Source organism: Lynx canadensis, chromosome B2, assembly GCF_007474595.2.
Source record: "Lynx canadensis isolate LIC74 chromosome B2, mLynCan4.pri.v2, whole genome shotgun sequence".
Taxonomy (NCBI): domain Eukaryota; kingdom Metazoa; phylum Chordata; class Mammalia; order Carnivora; family Felidae; genus Lynx; species Lynx canadensis.
The window spans coordinates 71,973,403-71,999,467 of record NC_044307.1 but is presented as its reverse complement, the minus strand read 5'-3'; the positions used below and the strand labels follow the sequence as shown (position 1 = coordinate 71,999,467).

At 34.6% G+C, this 26,065-nt stretch overlaps 1 protein-coding gene across 2 annotated transcripts in view; it reads left to right on the top strand.

Annotated features, from left to right (window-relative positions):
- The window catches only part of LCA5 (lebercilin LCA5), a 58,633-nt gene that overhangs the window by 3,133 nt on the left and 29,435 nt on the right, over positions 1-26,065 (top strand). For both annotated transcript variants that reach the window (XM_030315887.1, XM_030315886.1), the window contains exon 2: positions 1,916-2,445. In XM_030315887.1, the coding sequence (XP_030171747.1) occupies positions 1,916-2,445 (530 nt within the window). The remainder of the gene's footprint in view (positions 1-1,915; positions 2,446-26,065) is intronic.

Below are 26,065 nucleotides of genomic sequence, written 5' to 3'. Positions count from 1 at the left end.
CTTCATTTAAACCAACATATCCAAAATATTATTTATTTATTTATTTATTTATTTATTTTTTTGGAGAAAGAGTGAACGTGCATAGGAGAGGGGCACAGGGAGAGGGAGAGAGAGAATCCTAAGCAGGCTGCACGCTGTTAGCCCAGAGCCTGATGCCTAGCTTGATCGTGACCTGAGTCAAATCAAGTCGGAGGCTTAACTGACTGAGCCACCCAGGCACCCCCAAAATATTATTGTTTCTAAATGTAGTTAATATAAAACATTATGTTTAGAACATTGTGCTTGCTTTTTTTTTTTTTTTTTTGAACTAAGTGTTTGAAATTCAGTATGTACTTCACAGTATACCAGATCTCAGTTTGGACTGCCCACGTTTCAAATCTCTCAGTAGCTACATGTGGCTAGTGACTACTACTATATTGGATAGTGTAGTTTCAGAGTTACAAGTAGGCTTTCCCTCATTTATTATCATTACCACTTCCTTTTGTGTATTCACACATTTTTAGAACTGGAATCCCAAATCAGTACACATTCAAAACACAGTCATTAGAATCTTCTGTTTTTTAAATGAAATTTTGTAATGTAAATTGTAAATATTACTTGTTTAAATAATGGAATTAAGGTATCCATGACTAGAGAGATGGGTAGGGAAAGGTTAAATTTTCTAGTTTTTCTTTTCTTTTTTTTTTTTTTTTCCATCTGGAATGCATTTCCTTCTTAAAAACTGCAGTCACCTTGGAGATTAAAGTTCATTATTCTCAACTGTGGCAGGCTTCCAGATGCCTCTTTTAAAGGACAGGGGCTCTGTACACTGGGGCCTAAGCTTAATGAACTTTTAGTATAAATAATGACATTCCAAATTTTTGCGAAACGTTATTTAATGTGTATAGTTTAAGGATTTCATATGCATATATTTTTTAGGGTGTAGTTTTTTTGTTTTTGTCTTGTTCTCAAATTGCATCAAATGTTTTTGATTGAACCCTACACAAAAGAAAGCCCCTGAGCAAGCATTTAAAATCATGTCTGTACTGCTAAAAGTGTTTTTCATTTTTAATCGCTGATAAATGGGATTAGGTTCTTATTGTGCCAGAGAATATTTGTGGAGAACTTCCTATTTTATATGAATTCTTTGTTTAGTCCTCACAACAACCTAGTTATATAGGTGCTGTTATCCTAATTCTATGGGTGGGGAAAATAGACCTGGAAAGATTTAGCCGAATTGCCTAGGAAGTTCTTAAGTGGTAAATCAGAGTCCCAAACCCAAGTCTTCTTGTTGTATAATATGTTGTAATCTTCTTTCCCCAAATAAAGAAAAAGTTCTGGTTAATTTAGAGAAAACGTACATTTCATCATTCTGAATTATAATCCCAAATATCTTGGCATAAATTACTTGAATATCACAATGTTTTGTCCAGTGTTTATTAAACACCATGCTAATGGTGATGATGACCATGTTTGAATTCTGGCTTGCCATCTTATCTATAAAGTTGAAAATGGTAAAGCCTGATACTGGCATTAAAAAAAAATTTTTTTTTCAATGTTTATTTTTGAGAGAGACAGTGCGAATGGGGGAGGGGCAGAGAGAGGGAGATACCGCTGATACTGCCATATTTTAAAGCAGTGTAAAATAATTCCCTGTAAACTATTGAGATATCATTTTGATAAGTCAGAATATTCTTGACCTTTCTTAAAAGATTCTGAATGTTTCTTAATAAAAACATTAGTATATAAATATATGTATATTTATATACATTAACATTATATTAAGACCTCTAAAACCTGATACTTAAGTTTTGTAAGGTCATTTTTTAAGGAACAATATAATTAAAGAATGTTATGGATCCACTTGTGTTAGAATGAATAAGTAATATTACATTGGTAGGGCTCTCACTTTACATTGTTACTGTTTCCTTTTTAGCCGCTAGGAAGCCAAGCCCTAAGGATCCACCAAACAGAAAGGGAGTCCGAGTGGGATTTCGCTCCCAGAGCCTCAACAGGGAGCCACTTCGGAAAGATACTGATCTTGTTACAAAACGGGTTCTTTCTGCAAGACTGCTAAAAATCAATGAATTGCAGAATGAAGTAACTGAACTCCAGGTCAAGTTAGCTGAGCTGCTAAAAGAAAATAAGGCTTTGAAAAGGCTTCAATACAGACAGGAGAAAGCCCTGAATAAGTTTGAAGATACAGAAAATGAAATCTCACAACTTATTGCTCATCATAACAATGAGATTACAGCACTCAAAGAACGCTTAAGAAAATCTCAAGAGAAAGAACGGGCAACTGAGAAAAGGGTGAAAGATACTGAAGGAGAACTATATAGGACAAAATTTTCCTTGCAGAAACTGAAAAAGATCTCTGAAGCTAGACACCTACCTGAACGAGATGATTTGGCAAAGAAACTGGTTTCCGCAGAGTTAAAAATAGATGACACCGAGAGAAGAATTAAGGTAAAACTTATACAGCTTTAATTGTGCTGTTTTAATATCGTTTTTCATTGGGTATTTAAGAGCATACTCTGTTAAGACTGCTTATTGAAGTTCAGATTTGCTTAGAAATGAAAACTATTTCTTTAATATTTTAAAAATTATCTTTCTGAGGAAGATTAGGAAAAAATTAAGATTGTATATTTAAGAGCAAGATACAAAAAATTTATACATTAATGGGAAGGTTAATGAATGAATGAGTGTTTAATTCCACGAATCTTAGTCATTTTGGGTAAGTACATCATTTGATTACCGGAGTGTTTCTCTAAAATTGAAAACAGTACACTAATAGCTATAGTGTATAAAACTGACATTTGGGGCCATTGTGTAAGAAATGCCACAAGAAAAATCCTTTGTTTTTATTTCTTTGAACATTTGTAAAAGACATTTTTGGCAGCAGAGCATATTCTTATTCCCCCAAATAGAAACTAACATGAGAGGTGGGTAGAAGAATGTTGAGTTACTAGCCTGAGAATACAGTAGAACGTTTATTTTTTTATTTTCATTTTTATATTTTTAGAGGGAGAGGGAGAGGGCGTGTGAGTGGGCAAGGGGCGGAGGGAGAGGGAGCATGAGTGGGAGAAGGGAAGAAGGGGAGAGGGAGAGAGAGAACCTGAAGCAGGCTCCATGCCCAGTTCTGAGTACATGCAGGGCTGGCTCGATCTTAAGACATGCAGTCATAACTTGACCCGAAATCAAGAGTTGGACGCTTAACTGACCGAGCCACCCGGGCATCCAGAAAGGCATTTTTCTTGGGGCACCTGGGTAGCTCAATCGTGCCAAACTCTTGATTTTGGTTCAGGTCATGATCTCACAGTTTGTGGGATTGAGCCCACATTGAGCTCTGCACTGACAGAGTGGAGCCTGCTTGGGATTCTCTCTCTCCCTCTCTTTGCCCCTCCCCTGTGTGTATGCATGCATGCCTGCTTGCTCTCTCTTTAAATAAATAAACTTTAAAAAAAAAGGTATTTTTCTTATAACAAGTTGGAAAAAGAGTACTATCCCATGATTGTTATACAGAGAATTTATATTAGATGCTAACTCATATGTATGTTTATCATGTGCACATGATAAAATTACATAGAAGTAAATGCATATACAATATACACATGAATGTGAGTGTGTGTGTGTGTGTATGTATGTGTATGTGTATGTGTGTATGTGTGTATGTGTGTGTCAAACAGAAGCCCTGAGTCAGGGCTTATTAAAACTGATGAGTAGTTTGGAAAGCCAAGGTAGGGGAAAAGTATGGGAATAATGCCTGCTGTGACAGCTCTCTGAGGAAGGGCAAGTCAGAACTACAAGTAAATTAGCTTCTGTCATGTATTAATTGGGTGTTTTTAATACAGGGTATGTTATTGTACTTCTTTGTATAGTATACCGTGTTCAATATACCAATGCTAAGCCCAGGAGCAGTGGCTTACTAATAGAGTGTACATAAGTGGTTAGAAAAAGTATCTAACTTACTCTATATAATTAGCAATTATTATCTTCTGCTTGAGTGCACAGAAGATACCATATTGTGTAGGCTTCACAGTGATCAACCCAAACTGCAGAGCAAACATATGGAAACATTTTTTTTTTTTTTTTTTAAGGGGCCTCTTACCTTGAGGTGGCTTGGAGGTAGGGGCTGAAAGCAATTACTGTCACAAAAAACAACAAACATTTTAATTATTTTTAAAGGGGAGTATAAAATGTGCCAAATCATAGGGTTTGAAATTGGGAACCAAGAGCACAGAATGCTAATAATGATAAAAAAAAACAAAAACCACCTCTGTGTATGTTTGTATAAAACTAGAGAGAACATGGTATTGCATTGTACACACATATACATATACACACATATGCTGTGGTTCTCTCTTACAACCAGTTATGAAGGAGGCTTATAGGGTGTTGGGGGAAAGAGGAGAAAGAAGGAAGAGAGGAAAAATAAATCTGTGGATTCTGAGTAGTAGATGGAGGTTAATTATGTGGCTGCCCACTTGGGAGCATGAAAATCAGTCATCTGTAATGATATCTTTGAAATACTAGTTAACTGTATAGGGTCCTCAATTTTTTTTTTTCCTTACTGGGTTTAAAAAAGTGCTTTTAACTTTTTATTTTGAGATAATTATAGATTGATATGCAGTTGTATGAAAATTATATGTAGAGATCCTATATACCCTTCATCCAATTTCCCCAGCAGTAACATACTGCATAACTACAATATTGCAGTCAGGAAATTGGTTTTGATAGTGATACAATTCATCAACCTTACTCAGGTTTCATTAGTTTTGCATGAATTCATTTGTGTTTGTGTGTGTGTATATGTTTAGTTCTCTGCAGTTTTATCACTGTGTAGATTTATGTGACCACCACCAGAATCAAGATGCAGAACAGTTCTATCACAAGGATCCTGCGCTACCAACTTTTATAGGCACAGCTACCTTCTTGCCTTCCTTCCATTCTAACCTGTGACATCCACTAATCTGTTCACTATTTCTTTAAATTTGTCATTTTAAGAATGATAGATAAGTGGAATCATGTAGTATTTAAGCTTTTGAGATGAATAGATTTTTTTTTTCCTAGAGTTCCATCCAAATTGTTGTATATATCAATAGTGTGTTCCTTTTTTATTCTTGAGTAGTATTCCATAGTACGGATGTACCGCTGAGTGTTATGGTGTATCCCATTGGAGGACATTGGGGTTGTTTCCAGTTTTTAACTATTAACTAATAAGGCCACTATGAGCATTCCTGTACAGTTTTTTGTGTAAACATAAATTTTCATTTCTCCGGGATCTGTGCCTGAAAGTGTACTTGATGGGTTGTATGATAAATACATTTTTGGTTTTGTAAGGAACACCATTCTCTTTTTAGAGTGGCAGTGTTATTTTACATTTGTACTAGCAATGTATATGTGATCCAGTTTCTCCACATCCTTGCCACCATTTGATGTTCTCGCTCTTTTATACTGTAGCCATTCCAATAGGTATATAGTGTTGTGTCGTGGTTTTAACTTGTATTATTCCTAATGGCTGAGGGTGTATATCTTTTCATGTGCTTATTTGCCATCTATAGATTCTATTCATGTTCATATTTTTTGCCTATTTTTAAATTGGATTGTTGGTGCATTTACCATTGATTTTTGAATCTTTATATATTCTAGGTAATCTAGGTCCTTTGTCAGATGTGGGGCTTGCAAATATTTTCTCCCAGTCTGTAGGTTGTCTTTTCATCTTATTCACAGGGTCTTTCAGAGGGAAGGTTTTAAATCTTGATGTAATCTAGTTTATTAGATTTTTCTTTTATGGATTGTACTTTGGTGTCAAGTGTAAGAATTCCTTGCCTATTTCTATCACCCTTTGCCTGTAGCTCCAGAGATTTTTTACTGTGTTTCTATCCAAAAGTTTTATGGTTTTATGTTTTCTTTTCTTTTTTTTTTTAATTTTTAACTTTTTTTTAGAGTTTATTTTGAGACAGAGAGAATGAGTGGGGTAGGGGCAGAGAGAGAGGGAGAGAATCCCAAACAGTTTCCGCACTGTCAGCACAGAGCCCAGTGTGGGGCTCAGGCTTACAAACAGTGAAATCATGACCTGAGCCAAGATCAGGAGTCAGACGCTTAACTGACTGAGCCATCCAGGCACCCCTATATTTTACTTTCAAGTTCATTTTGAGTTGATTTTTGTATAAGATGTGGGGTTTAGGTTGGGATTCTTTTTTTTTTTTTTCTTTTTTTTGCCTGTGGTACCCAGTTACTCTAGTACCATTTGTTGAAAAGACTATCCTTCTTCCTTTTAATTTGGCACCTTTGTCAAAAACCAGTTGGGGATATTTTTGTGGGTCTATTTCTGGATTCTGTAGTCTGTTGATCTATGTATGTATATGTCCCTCTGCCAATGTCAGACTTCTTCATTATAGGCGACATAGTAGGCCTTAACATCAGCTAGTGATTCCTCTTATGTTATGCTTTTTTTTTTTTTTTAAAGTTTGGCTATTTTAACTATTCTGGGTCCTTTGCCTTTGCATATAAACTTTAGAATAAGCTTGTTTTTGTCTACAAACACCTTCTTGGGATTTTAATGGGAAATGCATTCAACATGGATCAATTTGTGTAGAATTTATATGTGGAACCTTTCTACTCTTGAACACAGTATATTCATTTATTTCATCGTCATCATTCCCAGGATATAGATCCATATAGGTTTTTTTAGATTATACCTAAGTATTTATTTTCTTTAGAGCAATTGTAAATTCTTTCAGTTCTTTCTAGATGAGGAAATTATGTTTGGACTTTTATTTTCAAATTTCAAAGCTTATTTTGTTGTAATAATTATTTTCACAAGGAGTTATGAATATTTTATGCACATGAAGGAAGAGCTTGGTTTTAGCAGTTTACTTTCAAATATTAGGAGTGTTGAGCTAATTAGCTGTAAGCCCCAAAGTTTGGTTGGGAGATACAAGCTACTTCATTTATATTGTGTTTGAAGTTCTATTGGAAATGACATTTAATATGTAATTATGAACCTATTACGCTCAAATCAGTCTTATTTCAGCTGTCATACCATACTGAAAATTTTTTTCATTTTTTAAAAAATTTAAATCCAAGTTAGTTAACATATAGTGTAATAATGATTTCAGGAATAAAATGTAGTGATTCATCACTTACATATAACATCCAGTGCTCCTCTCAACAAGTGCCCTCCTTAATGCCCATCGCCCATTTAACCCATCCCTCCACCCAACACACTGCCAGCAACCCTCAGTTTATTCTCTGTATTTAGGAGTCTCTTATGATTTGCCTTCCTTTCTGTTTTTATCTTATTTTCCTTCCCTTCCCCTATGTTCATCTGTTGAGTTTCTCAAATTCCACATATGAGTGAAATCATAAGATATCTTTCTCTGACTGACTTATTTTGCTTAGCATAATACCCTTTAATTCCATCCACATTGTTGCAAATGGCAAGGTTTTATTCTTTTTCATCACAGAGTTGTATTCCATTGTATCTGTATATCACATCTTCTTTATCCATTCATCAGTCGATAGACATTTGGGCTCTTTCCATACTTTGGCTATTGCTGATAGCACTGCTATAAACATTGGGGTGCATGTGCCCCTTCAAGTCAGCATTTTTGTATTCTTTGGATAAATACCTAGTACTGCAGTTGCTGGGTTGTAGGGTAGTTCTATGTTTAACTTTCTGAGGAACCTCCATACTGTTTTCCAGAGTGGCTGCACCAGTTTGCATTCCCACCAGCAGTGCAAAAGTGTTCCTCTTTCTCCATATTCTTGCCAACATCTGTTGTTGCCTGAGTTGTTACTTTAGTGATTCTCACAGGTATAAGGTGGTATCTCATTGTGGTTTTGATTTGTATTTCCGTGATGATGAGTGATGTTGAGCGTTTTTTCATGTGTCTCTTAGCCACCTGGATGTCTTCTTTGGAAAAGTGTCTATTCATGTCTTTTGCCCATTTCTTCACTGGATTATTTGTTTTTTGAGTGTTGAGTTGGATAAGTTCTTTATAGATTTTGGATACTAACCCTTTATCTGATATGTTATTTGTAAATATCTTCTCCCATTCTGTCGGTTGCCTTTTAGCTTTGCTGATTGTTTCTTTTGCTGTGCAGAAGCTTCTTATCTTGATGGGGTCCCAGTAGTTCATTTTTTGCTTTTGTTTCCCTTGCCTCGAGAGACATGTCAAGTAAGAAGTTGCTGCGGCCAAGAAAAAAGAGGTTGTTGCATGTTTTCTCCTCTAGGATTTTGATGGCTTCCTGTCTTACGTTTAGGTCTTTCATCCATTTTGAGTTTATTTTTGTGTATGGTGTAAGAAAGTGGTCCAGCTTCATTATTCTGCATGTTGCTGTTCAGTTTTCCCACCACCATTGCTGAAAAGACCGACTTTTTTCCATTGGATATTCTTTTCTGCTTTGTCAAAGATCAGTTGGCCATATTTGTGGGTCCGTTTCTGGGTTCTCTGTTCTGTTCCATTGATCTATGTGTCTGTTTTTGTGCCAGTACCGTACTGTCTTGATGACTGCAGCTTTGTAATGCAGCTTGAAGTCAGGAATTGTGATGCCTCCACCTTTGGATTTCTTTTTTAACATTACTTTGACTATTTGGGTTTTTTTCTGGTTCCATACAAATTTTAGAATTGTTTGTTCTGGTTCTGTGAAAAATGCTGTTGTTATTTTGATAGGGATAGAATTGAATATGTAGATTGCTTTGGGTAGTATAGACATTTTAACAATATTTGTTCTTCCAATTCATGAGCATGAAATGTTTTTCCTTTTTTTGTGTGTCTTCTTCAGTTTCTTTCTTTCTTTTTTTTTTTTTAATTTTTTTTTTCAATGTTTATTTATTTTTGGGACAGAGAGAGACAGAGCATGAACGGGGGAGGGGCAGAGAGAGAGGGAGACACAGAATCGGAAACAGGCTCCAGGCTCTGAGCCATCAGCCCAGAGCCCGACGCGGGGCTCGAACTCACGGACCGCGAGATCGTGACCTGGCTGAAGTCGGACGCTTAACCGACTGCGCCACCCAGGCGCCCCTTCTTCACTTTCTTTCGTAAGCTTTCTATAGTTTTCAGTGTACAGATCTTTCACCTCTTTGATTAGGTTATTCCTAGATATTTTATGGGTTTTAGTGCAATTGTAGATGGGATTAATTCCTTGACTTCTCTTTCTGTTGCTTCATTATTGCTGTATAGAAATGCAACTGATTTCTGTACATTGATTTTATATCCTGCTACTTGGCTGAATTCATGAGTCAGTTTTAGCAGGTTTTTGGTGGAGTTTTTTGGATTTTCCATGTAAATATCATGTTGTCTACGAAGAGTGAAAGTTTGACTTCCTCCTTGCTGATTTGGATGCCTTTTATTTTTGTTGCCTGATTACTGAGGCTACGACTTCCAACACTATGTTGAATTACAGTGGTGAGAGTGGACACCTCTGTCATGTTCCTGACCTTAGGGGAAAAGCTCTCATCCTGACTGAGGATGATATTGGCTGTGGGTCTTTTGTATATGGTCTTTATGATCGTGAATTATGTTTCTTCTATCCCTACTTTCTTGAGGGTTTTTATCAAGAAAGGATGCTATAATTTGTTAAATGCTTTGTTTGCGTCTATTGAGAGGATCATGTGGTTGTTATTCTTTCTTTTATTAATGTGATGTATCACATTGATTGATTTGCAGATATTAAACCAGCCCTGCATTCCAGGAATAAATCCCACTTGGTCATAGTGAATAATTCTTTTAATGTATTGTTGGATCCAGTTGGCTAGTGTTTTGTTGAGAATTTTTGCATCCATGTTCATCAGGGAGATTGGTCTGTACTTCTTTTTAGTGGGGTCTTTGTCTGGCTTTGGAATCAAGGTAGTGCTGGTCTCCTAGAATGAGCTTGGAAGTTTTTCTTCCATTTCTATTTTTTTGGAATAGCTTCAAAAGAATAGGTGTTAACTCTTCATTAAATGTTTGGTAGAATTCCCCTGGAAAGCCGTCTGGCCTTGGACTCTTGTTTGTTGGGAGATTTTTGATTACTGATTCAATTCTTTACTGGTTATGGGTCTGTTCAAATTTTCTATTTCTTCCTGCTTCAGTTTTGGTAGTGTATGTGTTTCTAGGAATTTGCCCATTTCTTCCAAATTGCCCAATTTTTTGGCATAAAATTGCTCATAAGATTCTCTTATTATTGTTTGTATTTCTGTGGTGTTGGTTGCAATCTTTCCTCTTTCATTTGTGATTTTATTTATTTGGATCCTTTCCTTTTTCTTTTGATCAATCTGGGTAGGGGCTTATCAATTTTGTTAATTCTTTCAAAGAACCAGTTTTCATTGATCTGTTCTATTGTTTTTTTTTTTTTTATTTCAGTATCATTGATTTCTGCTCTAATCTTTATTATTTTCCTTCTTTTCCTGGCTTTAGGCTTTATTTGCTTTCTTTTCTAGCTTTTTTAGGTATAAGGGTAGGTTGTATATTTGATACCTTTTTCCTTCTTTAGGAATCCCTGGATTGCTACATACTTCCCTCTTGTGACTGCCTTTGCTGCATCCCAGAGGTTTTGGACTGTCATGTTTTCATTTTCATTGGCTTCCATGTACTTTTTCCTTTTCTCTTTAATTTCTTGGTTAACCCATTCATTCTTTAGTAGGATGTTCTTTAATCTCCAAGTATTGGCAGTCTTTCCAAATTTTTTCTTGTGGTTGATTTCAAGTTTCATAGCGTTGTGGTCTGAAAATATGCAAGGTATGATCTTGCTCTTTTTGTACTTGAGGGCTGATTTGTGATCCAGTATGTGATCTATTGTGGAGAATGTTCCAGTGCACTTGAGAAAAATGTGTATTCTGCTTTAGGATGAAATGTTCTGAATACATCTGTTAAGTCCTTTTGGTCCAGTGTGCCATTCAAAGCCATTGTTTCCTTGTTGGTTTTTTGCTTATATGATCTGTCCATTGCTGTACGTGGGGTGTTGAATTTTTCTCCTGGTACAGTATTATTATCAATGGGTTTCTTTATGTTTGTGATTTATTGATTTATGTATTTGGGTGCCTCCACGTTGGGGCATAACTATTTATAATTGTTAGATCCTCTTGGTGTATAGACCCTTTAATTATGATATAATGCCCTTCTTCATCTCTTGTTACAGTCTTTATTTTAAAATCTAGTTTGTCTGGTATAAGTATGGTCACTCCAGCTTCTTTTGATGACCATTAGCATGAGGGATGTTTCCCCATGCCCTTACTTTCAATTTGTAGGTGTCTTTAGGTCTAAAATGAGTCTCTTGTAAGCAGCATATAGATGGGTCTTATTTTCTTATTCATTCTGATACCCTAGGTCTTTTGATTGGAGTATTTAGTACATTAACATTTAGAGTGAGTACTGACATACTAACTCTTTTCTAAATGGAGGAGCCTCAGCAGCCCACCTGAGGCTAATTCCTACCTTTTCATACTTCCTAAAGCCTTTGGCCCAATTTGTAATTATATTTTCCATAATCTCAGTGATCAATCCAGAATTTGAAATCTGTACTCTTGAGTTTCTTGATATACTGTGAAAATTAGCTTTTGTTTTTGTGCCTCATACATTTATTCATATTTTATTACTTTATCCAACACAAGGTTAATCTTTTTTCTTCAAACTCAATAGGTTATAGTCAGTACCACTAATTGGATAAGGGAGACCTCTAGGAGCTCAATTGTGGTGTTTCATTTTACACAACTAAAACCCAGGAAAGTCCTGAGTATCCCTTGAAATTGCAGTGAAATAGTAGTGCTGTCTTTAAGGTCTGTGCTACTGTTTCTTAAGAATGACTGTATGGTGTTTTTTGTTTCATTTGGTGTAGCTTTTTCTTTTATGTTCCTTAGGCTGGAACTCATGGCAGGCAGGTTTGTTTATTTGTTTAGTGATCGTCTCGTTCCAGGAAGGATTTCGGGCCACGATTCTTACTCCCTTTTGAGTTATATTTTCTTTTTAGAGGACAGGACAAAAAGCATTTTCCAAGTTACCTATAAATAATTTAGCTGTGGAAAAACATCCCTCTGACTATCATCCTCTCTCTACGTTGGGTGCAGGCTTATTTTGTTAGTTGATGGAACTGAGAGAATGCACAGAGTCCCAATGATTTAGGAGCATGGTAGTTTAGAAGTAGATACATGTTTAGGGAGACAAATAACCAAAGGTATGAGTGGAGACAACCACCCATGACCTCTGTTTTTTCCCTTGTGTGATATGGTCTGCCCCAAAATGGACCATATACCAGGGATGAAGAACTGCTTGATATGGTTCAACTTGTTTAATTCAGTACAAAGGGGCAGACAGCTAAATCAGACTACGTATTTATTTCTTCATTTATGGTTGGCTTTATACCATCATTTTGGGTTTTACTTCAGTTAATTTACTGAATGGAGTTGTGTCAGTAGTAGCCCCATTTTAATATATTAACTTAAATATTAAGTTATATGTAATATTTAATAGTTAAATAAAACTGCAGCAAAGTATAAAAAAGCTGCAAAAAATATAAAAGTGTGCTTTTATAGCAGAAAAACATTTTTAGTTATATAATGCAGTGATTCCCAGTTTGTGGTCTGAAGACCTGTTGATGTGTTTAAACATTACAGACCCCCCTTCCCCAGGAGCTTTTGTTTATGTGGGTATATCAGAAATGAAAACTGAGAACATTTAACTATATTTCTTAATTTATTTAAAAATAATAATAAACAACTGACTACATGTTATAAGATTTTTTAATGAAAAATATTGTATTTTCTAAACAAAAAATGAGAGAAGAGTGGCATTGTTTTCTATATTTGCAGTTTTATTCAATGTCAGGCTTAATATAGAGGACACCTGCATACTTAAAGCTGCTTCTGCATTCAGTCTGTTGCTGTATGTTATTATGGTTGATAGATATTTAAAAAAATGCAGCCTCACACAAATGTCTATAGGAGTTAGAAAATGGAAGAACATTTTAGAAGCCTTTTCAGATAGCTAGACAGGCCTCTTTGATACTATATCAAAACATAGTAAGTGGTGTTTCTTATAGGTTTGTTGCAGAGTGGAATCTGAAGCCATGGATCAGTGAACTTTTTGTACTCTGTCATATCACTTTTGTATTTGTTCATTGTATTAGGTAGATTTTCTAAATGCTGACCATTTTCTTTATATATTATCACATCTTGTATATATAGCCTTTGGAAAATTCTAACATATATTCATGATGATGAGTGAAAACAGCAAATAATATTTCATTATAAAAGGGTTCTGAACTTGCAGACTCCTGAAAGTGTCTAAGGGACCTTTAGGTGATCCCTGCACCTCTTGTTGAGAATCACTGATTTAACATAAATAGTTCTTTATTAGCAAGTTCATTTGTGATTACCCCCAAATGCAGTTTCTTTTGATGACTGCCAACCTGCATCCACCATGGCTTACGAGGCCTGCAACTGGCCTCCAGTAGCAGCTGAAGGTAAAGGCACTAATTCTGTCCCCATTCCTCATTAGAAACACAGAGCTCTGGTTGCATTCCTCATCTAAGGGTACAGTAGCATACGGTCATAGGGAAGACCAATAAAGCAAATACCATGAATTGTAACTATCTTAAGAATCCTTAGTCATTAAATAAGAAATTATCTACAAAGTTTTATGAAAAGATCATAAATGTAATGATAATTATTCATGCTATTAAAAGGATACCAGTAAACTGTAGGGTGCACACTTAATACATTAAAAAAATCCAACCCTCTTTTAGCATTGAATTGACACAGAGTAAACTAAATAAATTACCTTGTTAGAAAAACATTATTAACAAGGCTTTCTCTCCCTTTTTAGAAATTTTTAAAGATTTTGGGGAGTGATTTGAGTAGCCTGAGTATCATACAGCTATGAAAGGAGGTTTGAATACTCTTCTTTTTCTTTTGATAGATTTTCCTGTTAGAGACTAGCATTCAAATTCCCTTGACCCTAGAGCTGCCCTTGAGTGGGTATTTGTTTCTCCGTGATACAAACATTATAGTCCTCCAATGTAAACCATTTTCAAAAATAAGAATTGATTCATCATTATCTTCTCTTTCCCTTCCTAGTTTATTCAGAACCAGAATGGAACTGTCTAGTATTGGGTCCTTTTCCTGCATCTTTCCCTGCCATACCTTACTCTTGTGTCTAGGTATCTGCTCTAAGCATTTTCTGTCCTTTCACCCTTCAGAAACCGAAAGCCAGAACGCCCCTTGTTGCCTCACTTACTTGGTCTGTATTATTTCTTTAAAAATGAAACTAATTAGCACATTTGGAGGTCAAACCGAGAAATCAGTTTTGTGTTTGTCCCACTCTGACTTAGTGCAGGTCCCTTAATTGACAGGTTTCAGTTGTTTCATCTGAGGAGTGAAATGGAATGATTTGAGCGTTCTTTTGTTTCTGAAACCTGATGAGTATAAATCATGTTTTCAAATCTTTTATGGGCCAAAAGCATTTTTAGCGTGGTAAACCATATTTATTAAAAAATAATGAAGTCCTTATTATGTCTGTTGAATATTGGGAAAATGAAAGATTTTTAATGTTAAAAAAAGGAACTGCTTGTAAAATATAATAGCATTTGTTGAGATCTTACTAATTTTTTATTGTATAATTATTCAAGGAATTGGCTAGATTTTGTTATATTGTTTACAAATATTTTTACCAATTTTGGTGGGAGTGTATTTACAATGAAATTATGGGATCTGTGATTCAAGGGTAAAGTTTAATACTCTTTATCCAGAGAATAAATTTTACAGGATCCTTTCAAACTATCCATTTAGTTAGAACAATTGTTATAGCAATTTTATGTTAATATTTAAATTAAAATAATGTTTCTGTTGAAAAGTAATACAAGCATTACAAAAGTCCTAAAAATTCAAATAATGCAGAGAAGTAGACAGCGAAACATCACTATCCTTTCTGTTATCCTTGTAGACTCCTTTACAAGAAATAATCACTGTTAAGAAATCATCTCAACATGTACAAGTTCAGGGCGCCTGGGTGGCTCAGTCGGTTGAGCGTCCAACTTTGGCTCAGGTCATGATCTCACAGCTCGTGAGTTCGAGCCCCGCGTCAGGCTCTGTACTGACAGCTCAGAGCCTGGAGCCTGCTTCTGCTTCTGTGTCTCCCTCTCTCTCTGCCCCTAACCCACTCGCATTCTGTCTCTGTCTCTGTCAAAAATAAATAAACATTAAGAAAAAAAAAATGTACAAGTTCATAAAGATCCTTTTTTTATTCACTAACTATAAATGGGAGTGTACCATGCACACTGCTTAGTATGTTGTTTTTACTGAAACATATTTTGGTATTCTTTACATGTTACATGTTATTGTGTGCATACATACAAGATTATATATATATATATATGTATATACACACACACACACACATATATATGTATATATATAAACTCACAGCATGAATAAAATCTGCCTCATTCTTTTTTTAAGTTTTCCAGGTATATTGAGATATAATTGACATACAACACTGTATAAATTTAAGGTGTACAGCATAGTGGTTTCCATATATTGTGAAATGATTATCATAATAAGTTTAGTAAGCATCCATCATCTTATATACAGTCAGTAAAAAGAGAAATCAAAAAAAGAAAAATAAATGTTTTTTTCCCTGTCATGAGAACTCCTGGGATTTACTCTTGTAACGACTTTCATATATGTCATATAGCAGTGTTAATTATAGTCACCCTGTTGTACATTACATCTCTAGTATTTATTTATTTATCTCATACCTGGAAGCTTATGCCTTTTGACCATCTTTCTTCAATTCTCCCTCCCCCCATTTTCCTCCTGGTAACTCCAAGTGTGATTGCTTTTTCTAGGAATTTTCTTTTTGGTTAAATATGCCACATGTAGGTGAGATCATACAATAATTGTCTCTTTATGACTTATTTTACTTAGCATAATGCTTTAAAGGTCCATCCATGCTGTCCCAAATGGAAGGATTTTCTCATTTTTTATAGCTGAATAATATTCCATTGTATGTGTGTGTATACACCACATCTTTATCCATCCATTGATGGACACTTAGGAAGTTTTCATGTCTTAGCTATTATAAATAATGTTGCTATGAACATGGGGGCACAGATATCTTTTAGAGTTAGTATTTTTGTTTCCTTTGGATATATTCTCAAAAGTGGAATTGCTGGACCATAGGTTCAGTGTAATTTTAGTTTTTTTAAGGATCCTTCATACTGTTTTCCGTATTGGCTATACTAGTTTACAGTCCTACCAACTGCATAAGGTTTTCCTTTTCTTCACATCCTTACAAGCATTTGTTATCTCTTGTCTTTTTGATTCTGGCCACGCTTATAGGCATGAGGTAATATCTCATTGTGGTTTTGATTTGCATTTCCCTAATGACTGGTGCTGTTGAGCATTTTTCACGTATCTGTTGGCCTTTCATATATCTTTTTTGGAAAATGTCTATTCAGGTCTGCGCATTTTTAAGTGGACTTTCTTTTGCTATTGAGTTGTAGGAATTTAGGAGTTCTTTATATATTTTGGATTTTAACCCCTTATCTGATAGGTGGCTTGCAAATATTTTTCCCCATTCAGTATGTTGTCTTTTTAATTTGTTGATGGTTTCTTTTACTGTGCAGAGACTTTTTAGTTTGGTGTACTCTCTTCTTGTATATTTTTTATTTTGTTGCTTGTGCTTTTGTGTTCTGTCCAAAAAATCATCACCGTGATCCATGTCTTAGAGCTTTTTTCCTTTGTTTTCTTATAGGAGTTTCATCTTTTCCGGTCTTATGCCTAAGTCTTTAATCCACCTTGAGTTAATATTTAAGAGTAGTGTAAGTTAGAGGTCTAGTTTCATTCTTTTACATGTGAATATCCAACTTCCCTAGACCATTTATTGAAAAGACTGCTTTTCTCCATTAAGTATTTTTGGCTCTCTTGTCAAATATTAGCTGACCATAAATACTTGGATTTATTTCCAGGTTCTCATTTCTGCTCCACTGATCTCTTTGTTTTTATGCCAGTACCATACTGTTTTGATTACTGTAGCTTTATAGTATAGCTTGAAATAAGGAAGTGTGATGCCTCCTGCTTTGTTACTCTTTTTCAGGAGCACTTGGCTATTCAGGGTCTTTGTGGTGCCATGCAAGTTTTAGGATTTTTTTTCTATTCCTTTAAGGAATGCCATTGGGATTTGATAGCGATTGCATTTAATTTATAGATAGCTCTGGGTGGTATGGACATTTTAACAATACTATTAATTCTTCCCTTCTATGAACACAAGTTACCTTTTTCCATTTATTTGTGCCCTCTTTGATATCTTTTGACAGTGTCTTGTATTTTTCAGAGTAGAGATCTTTCTTCTCCTTGGTTAAGTTTAATCCTAAGTATTTTATTGTTTTGGTGCTATTATAAATGGGATTGTTTTCTTTCTTTTTCACATAATTTATTGTTAGTGTACAGAAACATTACTGATATTGTAGTTTAATTTTGTATCACTCTAACAGTTTTTTGGTTGAGTCTTTAGGATTATTATTTTTTTTTTTTTCAACGTTTATTTATTTTTGGGACAGAGAGAGACAGAGCATGAACAGGGGAGGGGCAGAGAGAGAGGGAGACACAGAATCGGAAACAGGCTCCAGGCTCCGAGCCATCAGCCCAGAGCCCGACGCGGGGCTCGAACTCACGGACCGCGAGATCGTGACCTGGCTGAAGTCGGACGCTTAACCGACTGCGCCACCCAGGCGCCCCTAGGATTATTTTTTAATAATTTTTTTTTTTAATATTTTTTTTCAACATTTATTTATTTTTGGGACAGAGAGAGACAGAGTATGAACGGGGGAGGGGCAGAGAGAGAGGGAGACACAGAATCGGAAACAGGCTCCAGGCTCTGAGCCATCAGCCCAGAGCCCGACGCGGGGCTCGAACTCACAGACCGCGAGATCGTGACCTGGCTGAAGTCGGACGCTTAACCGACTGCGCCACCCAGGCGCCCCTTTAGGATTATTTTTTATATATAAATTCATGTCATCTCAAATAGAGACAATTTTGCTTTTTCTCCCCAATTCTGATGCCTTTAAAATTTTTTTTAACCTGTTTGCTATAGGTAGGCCTTCTATTAAATAGGAATGGTGAGTGGGTACCTTTGTCTTGTTTCTCAAAGGAAAAGCTAAAGCTTTCAGCCTTTCGCTATTGAGTATGGTATTAGCTATGGCCAACATATATGGCCTTTATTATGTTGAGGTATGTTCCTTCTATACCTAATTTGTTAAGAGTTTTTATTATGAACATTTGATAATACAATTTGAATATGAATTATGAATATTTGTTGATAAAATATTTTTATCAAATGCTTTTCCTGTATCTATTGAAATGATATGATTTTTTCTTTCATTTTATTAATGTGTGTATCACATTGTTGATTTCTATATGTTGAACTATCCTTGCTTGCATTCCAAGTATAAATCCCACTTGATCATGGCAAATGATTCTTTGAATGTGCTGCTAAATTTGATTTGCTAGTATTTTACTGAGAATTTTTACATCAGTTTTCACCAGGGATATTGTTTTTTTGTTTGTTTGTTTGTTTTTCTTCTGATAGTGTCCTTTTCTGGCTTTGGTATCAGAGTGATACATGCCTTGTAAAATGAGTTTGAGAGTATTCCCTTCTCTTCAGTTGTTGAAAAAGTTTGAGAAGGATTGGCATTAATCCTTCTTTAGATGTTTGGTAAAGTTCTCCAGTGAAGCCATCGGGTTCTGGGCTTTTCTTTGTTGGGAGATTTTTGATTACTGGATCAATCTCCTTACTAGTGATTTATCTCTTCAGACTATTTCTTCCTGACTTAGTCTTGGTAGGTTGTATGTTTCTAAAAATTTTTCCATTTCCTGTGGTTGTTGAGTTTATTGGTGTATAGTTATTCATAGTAGCCTCATGATTCTTTATATGCCTGTGTTATCAATTGTAATGTCTCCCTTTCAGTTATAGTTTTGTTGATTTGAGTCTTCTCTGTTTTTTCCTTTGTTAACTTTGGACTCAGTTTGTTCTCATTACAGTTCCTTAAGATGTAGATTTGGGTTGTTTATTTGGCATGATTTTGCTTCTTACTGTAGGCATTTATTGCTGTGAACATCACTCTTAGAACTACCTTTACTGGATCCCATAAGTTAAGGTATGTTATGTTTCCATTTTTGTTTGTCTAAGATACTTTTAAAATTTCCCCTTTATTTTTCTTTGATATACTGGTTATTCAAGAGTGTTAATTTCCATGTATTTGTGAATTTTCCAGTTTTCCTCTTGTTAATGATTTCTAGTTTTATACCATTGTGGCTAGAGAAAATACATGGTATGAGTTTAATCTTCTTGAATTTGCTAAGCATGTTTTATGGCCTAACATGTAGTTTATCATAGAAAATGTTCCATTTTCACTTGAGAATAATGTGTATTCTGTTGTTGTTGGATATGCATACGTTAGGCCTGTTTGGTCTATAGTTTTCAAATCTCTTCTTTCTGTATTAATTCTCTGTCTAGATGTTCTATCCATTGTCAAGAGTGGGTTATTAAAGTCTCCAACTGTTATTTGGTATTGCTGTTTATTTCTCCTTTTAGTTCTGTTGGTTTTTACTTTATGTATTCACGTACTCTGATCCTGGGTGCATAAATATTTACAATTATTATATCCTCTTGATGCATTGATCCCATTATCATTATATAATAATCACCTTTGTCTCTTTTTACATTTGTTAGTTTAAAGTATCTTTTGTCTATAGCTGCCACTGTTTTTTTTTTTTCTTTTTTCTTTTTTTTTTTTTGGATATCATTTATTTGAATGACTTTCCATCCCTTCTTTCAGTCTTTGTGTGCCTTTAAGGCTATAGTTGGGTCTCTTGTCTCCCATCCAAGTAGTAACCAGGCCCCACCCTGCTTAGCGTCTGAGATCAGATGAGATCCGGCGCTTTCAGGGTGATATGGCCATAGACTGGGTCTCTTGTAAGCAGCATATCAATGGATTAAAAAAATTTTTTTTTAATGTTTTTATTTATTTTTGAGAGACAGAGACAGAGCATGAGTGGGGGTGGGGAGGCAGAGAGAGAAGGAGACACAGAATCTGAAGCAGGCTCCAGGCTCTGAGCTGTCAGCACAGAGCCTGAGGTGGGACTTGAACCCATGAACTGCAAGATCATGACCTGAGCCGAAGTCAGACGCTTAACTGACTGAGCCACCCAGGCGCCCCGGATTTTTTTTTTTTTTTTAAAGCATTCCACCATCATTTCTATATCTTTTGATTGGTGAACTTAATCCATTTACACTTAAAGAAATTATTGATAAGTAACAACGTTCTAGTGCCATTTTGTTAATCATTTTCTGGTTCTATGGATCTCTTGTTCCTTGTTTGTGATCCTGTTGTCTTTTTTGTGTGTTTTGATGTCTCGTGTTGTCAGTATGCTTTGACTTCTTTATCATATTCTTTTGTGTAATTACTACAGATTTTTTCCTTGTTTATCATATTTTATTTATAAATCAAATATCTTTAAACTATAACCCTCTATTTTAAACTAATAAGTTAACTTCAATAAAATTCCTAAGCTTTACACTTTTACTTCTCTTTCCCCTCATATTTTAGGTTAATGTTACAATTTACGTATTATATAATATTGTATAACTAATAAGATTACTGTAGTTATGGTTATTTTTACTGTATTTTTTAAAACTTTTAATCTAGAGTTGTAGTTGAATTATGCATTGAAATTACCATATGACAGGATCCAACTTTGACTCTGTATTTACCATTACCAGTGAATTTTACTCTGCCTTCTTATGTTTTTATGATATTAACTAGTGTTCTCTTATTCCCACTCAACTCCCTTCAGCATTTTCTATAAGGCAGGTGTAGTGGTGATGAATTCCCTCAGGTCTTATTTGTTAGGGGGAGTCTTTATTTCTCCATTGCCTAAGGACAGCTTTGCCAGGTAGCATTCTTGGTTGATGGGGTTTTTTCTTGGAATATTTTGAATATGTCATCCCATTCTTTTCTGGCCTGAAAAGTTTCTGTTGAGAAATCCAAAGATGATCTTATGGGCATTCCTTTGCGTGTAATTTCTTCCTTTTCTCTTGATGTTTTTAAACTGCTGTCTTTGACTTTGTACAATTTTATTATAGCATGTCTTGATGTAGTTTTATTTGGGTTCAAGCTATTTGGGGTCCTTTGGGCTTCTTGAAACAGATCCCTCCTGCTTCATTCTCTTTGAAGGTGGTATATTCTTCCATTGTATAGAAACATTATAATACGTTCAACTTCTTCCCTTACTAACATATATGTTAGGAACTTGTTTTGATAGTGTAATTATACATGGCAGTGAACTTAAGTCTTTGCATGCATATGTAAGTATGCTAATGGAAATTCCTGGAAGTGGAAATCTCTGGATCAGTAAAGCATTTTCAAATCACTTTTGGTTATTTGTTAATATAAGGAATCTAAAAAATGCTACTGGATAATAGTTTTTCTTATGGTAATCAAGTTAAGATCTTTTATGATTAAATTGGCTTTCCTTGTGATATCATTCAAGAAGATTTTTATTTTATTTTTATTTTTTTTAAATGTTTGTATTCATTTTTTAGAGACAGAGAGAGACAGAGTACAATCAGGGGGAGGGACCAAGAGATAGAGGGAGACACAGAATCTGAAGTAGGCTCCAGCCTCCGAGCTGTCAGCAGAGAGCTGGACACGGGGCTTGAACTCACTAACCACGAGATCATGACATGAGCTGAAGTCAGTCACTTAACGACTGAGCCACCCAGGCGCCCCAGAAGATTTTTAAAAACATGTATTTTTATGAAAGCATCTTTAATATGGAAACATTGATGAGTTGTGCCAACTTGTCAGAAATTATTGGCTCAAAATTTAAGACCAAATAAAAAGTTGTTTATATTTAATTATGCTGTTGACGAATACCTACTTCCTAAGGTGTTAAGTTCCTAATGGAAGAGAATTTTATACATGCACACATACACACAAACTAGGTTCAGATTCTGGTTCTATACTGGGCTATCTCTGTGAAATCCAGTACCACTTAGATTAGTTGAACCTAAGTTTCCAGTCTGTAAAATCTTGCAGGTGGTGATAAACAGTGTTAGAGGTAAAGTTCATGATGATTCTAGCTTACTACCAACTACTTACTAAGCACCTAATGTATGGATAAAAAATAAAGTACACTCAGAGAAAAGTATGTTATTTAAAAGGAAATACATCATAGCATGGTAGTATTGGAGACTTTGAAAGGACAATGGAAATTGTTTTTTGCATTGGTTTGCAAATGAGCTCAGTGTACTTCAAGGGTTCTATTGTTTTTCAAAAAATTTTTGAAAGTACTGATTTCATCCATTGGTTTTTCAAATTTTAGCATTTCTTAAGAGGCAGCCAGATAAAGGCCGAACTATTCCGTGTGGTGTCTGGTGAGTTAGGTTGCAGAGAGTGCTTCGAAAACTCACTTGCCCCGCAATCTGATGCAGCCCCTGAAACACCTTCTTGGGGAACTGTCTAGTCCAACTTAAGCATTTAACAGTTGAGGAAGCTAGGACAGAGAGATGTTATTTTTCTTCTTCTAGATCACATAGAATCACACAGGTCACTAGAATCACAGGTCTGGAACTAGAACTACAGTCTGCTGTGTCCCATTCTTTTGCTCTTTCTAGTCTATTATCATTTTAGTAAAATCTTATCATTTTATCACATATTTAAAAGCTGAGTAATAGGATTCTCTTGTAATAGTACATTTGAGTTTTATAATTTTATAACATGGATAAAAATATTAAAATTTGGCTATTTTATCAGTATCTTCTGATAAGGTGATGCACATGCTGGAAAAGAAACATTGTTTTTTTTTCAAAATCTGTCATATCTTGTTAATTCTCTGTATACAATTTATTGAGTGGGAACCACTCTGAAACCTGTTTTATTTTTGGTATTAACAATGCTCAATACTGTGGAGTAAAATCTAACTGTATGTTGGAAGACAATATCTCAGAATAAGCAAAGGCTTATAAACATTTTAAAAGAAAACAACAGCGATTTCATTAGAGTAATAAGACCAAAGCCCACTGCTTGTAATGCTCAGAGGAGGTATAACTATTAGATTCCAAGTTTGCTTCTATCTTGTCCTGCTCAAAGCAGATGAAGAAATAATAAGAGATAACTCATTTAAATTAGCTCAGTTTCCACATTCGAATGTATCATCCCCCAGAGAACTGAAGAACCTTATGAATATGGTTTCAGAACCTTTGTCAGTATACATTAGGGACTTAGGAAGACTAGGGATAGGTAAGAAAAGTGAGAAAAAGCAAGCACCAGTGTTTTCAAAGGCACGCAGAGGAAGATGTTAGAAGCTATTAATCAGTAAACTTAATGCCAATCTCTACCAAATTTTCGAATATGTTTTGGAACATATTTCTCACTTAGAACTACCTTACTCTTTTCCTTATTAGACTGCAAGATTGGTACATCAAAAAAAAATACTATATCTACTAATTTTTCTATGTACATAAAATATATACATTCAATTCTAAATTATATATTATAAACTATACAGTATATACTACATACTGTACTATACCACTTATGTAGTACATATTATATACATCTATATTCTGTAGGTATGTACTATATCTACCAGATGGTAGTAGATACAGTATATCTTTGTATATAGTAGATACAGTAAATCTTTCTTGTGTTTTAATGGAAAAATGTGGACTAGTCGAAAATGTTAGAAAGCTTTACAATTGGATCAGTAACTGAACCTAAGGGGTGCCAGTAAATAGCTGTCAGGTTGGAGAGAACATTCTTAGGTGAGTGCTTTGGAGTGCCATTTTAAGCCCCAGCCCTTTGTCAGCATATTTATTGGTCAATTTGACTAGGCTCCTTAGGGGTAAGAACAGGTCTTGTTTGATTTTGTATTTGCAACATTTGACATTCTATCTGACTAGAATTAATATTTCTTAAAGGAATGAGTGGATAGATGGATCAATGAAAGAAAGTGGCATTCATGACAGGTTTCAGAAATAGGAAGGACAGCTAATTTGATGGATGACAAGTTTAAGATTGAATTGATCAAAATCTGGCCCCAAACAAGCAAGATAAAATTTAATCTGGTTAACTGTTGAGTCCTCAATTTTTTCCATCTATTTTGTGGGTATCATATGGGAGACTTGATTTGAAAGTAATTGAAGTTTTAAAAAAAGCATAGCATTTTAGTTGTTGAATCTATGGTCATATAGCTGCTTAAAAAGTTAACAGAAGGAAAAAAACCAATTAACCAATTATGCTGGTCCTCAGGCTCTAGGAAATAATAATAATTAATTTTACTGGCCAGATAACATTTTAAAACAGACACCAAATTTTAGGTAACAGACTGACATGTATAGAGCAAGCAGGAGAACCAGAAGTAAAAAAAAAATGGGAATATAAGAAACAGTGGAAGAACCATGGAAGTGTGAATAAGATTCAGATAAAGGGAAAATGTAATGTGTTTTCAGTAGTTAAAGAGCTGTTTTGTTGGAAGAGGAGAAATGGCTATGCTCTTGGATGTTGCTGAAGGTAGTACAAACCTAACATTTTTAGGTTGAATAAGCAGGTTTCTGCTTATTCATAAGGAGGAGCTCCAAAATAAATTGGAATTGTCCAGTGATAATAAAATCAGTGCCCTTTGAATTACTGGACTTTCTGCCATCAGAACTATTTGTACAGATGCTGAATGACCACTTACTAGTAATATTGTAAAGCAACTATTCTGTAAGGTGGGCTATGGTCCTTGTTTACCCAAGGGTCTAAATCTTCAGCATTTAGAATAACTCAGAATAACTTAGCAGAGATTAAAACGACTGCCATTTATAAACCTGTGTGAACACATGCAATATTAATATTTTTATGTAAGTATATATTGCTTTATTAATTAAATAGTAAGTGGGGGGGTGAGATTAATTATCCTTTGGATTTGCTTGCAAAAGTTGTTAAGTTATATAAACCTAAAAAGTTACAATTCTGTGATCTTTCCTTTTGGTGAAATATTAGTTAAATATTTAAATTTTTTCTTAAAGACATTTTAAAATTGACAGTAAAGTAGGAGGAAAAATACTTATAATCCTTCCAGTAAAAGATAACCACTATTTACATTTTTTCATTATATGCCTTTAATTTCTAAAAGCACTTTTAATGTTTTTCTTAAGAAATATTTTGAACATACAGAAAAGAGAATATTTAAAACAGGAACCTACTTAATAGCTTGTTACTTTTGCTTTAGATCATATACTTAAAAGATGTTACTTTAAGATTTCCTTGTAGACTATTCTCTAAAACATCCCTTTCTCTGCTTTCCCTCCACAGAAGTACTTTTCTGAAGTTGATAGATATATCTCCTTTGTATTTTATTTTCATTGAAACATATTTTTAGAAATTGTATTTTTATTTTTACATAAGTAGCACATATGCATTATTAAAAAACTTGAAAAAAATAACTAAAAACATTATTTCACTCAGATATCACCAGTTTTAGCATTTTAGTATATATCCTGGATCTTTTCTGTGTGTACATTTTGTGTATATTAGATATGAAGAAATTTGGTTCTATTACCAGCTTGCTAGGAATTTTATTTTAAATCATGGATAATACTGAATTTTATTAAATGTTCAAATGCTTTTTTTCTTCTATTGAAATGATTATTTTTTCTCATTTAATTAACATGGAAAATTACATTCATTTATTTAAATTACTCTCATCATTTGCTTTCTTGGGATAAATGCTCTTAGTTGTGACATAATTTTTGTACATTGCTGAATTCCTTTGGCCAGTATTTGGGATTTTTGCAACAATACTCACATATTGTGAATGAAGAATGGCTTTATTTTTCAGGTTGTCTTTATCTAGTTTTGGCATCATGATTATAAAAATTCTCAAAGAATGATTTGGAGAGCTTTTCCTTCTTTCTGTTCTTTTTTCAGATTATAAAAGATAGGGAATATCTGTTTCTTAAAATTTCATAGATATCACTTCTGAAACCTTCTGGATGTAGTGCTTATTTGTGAATTTATTTTTGTCTTTCTGTTTTTTTTCCATTTCCTCACTTCATTTAAT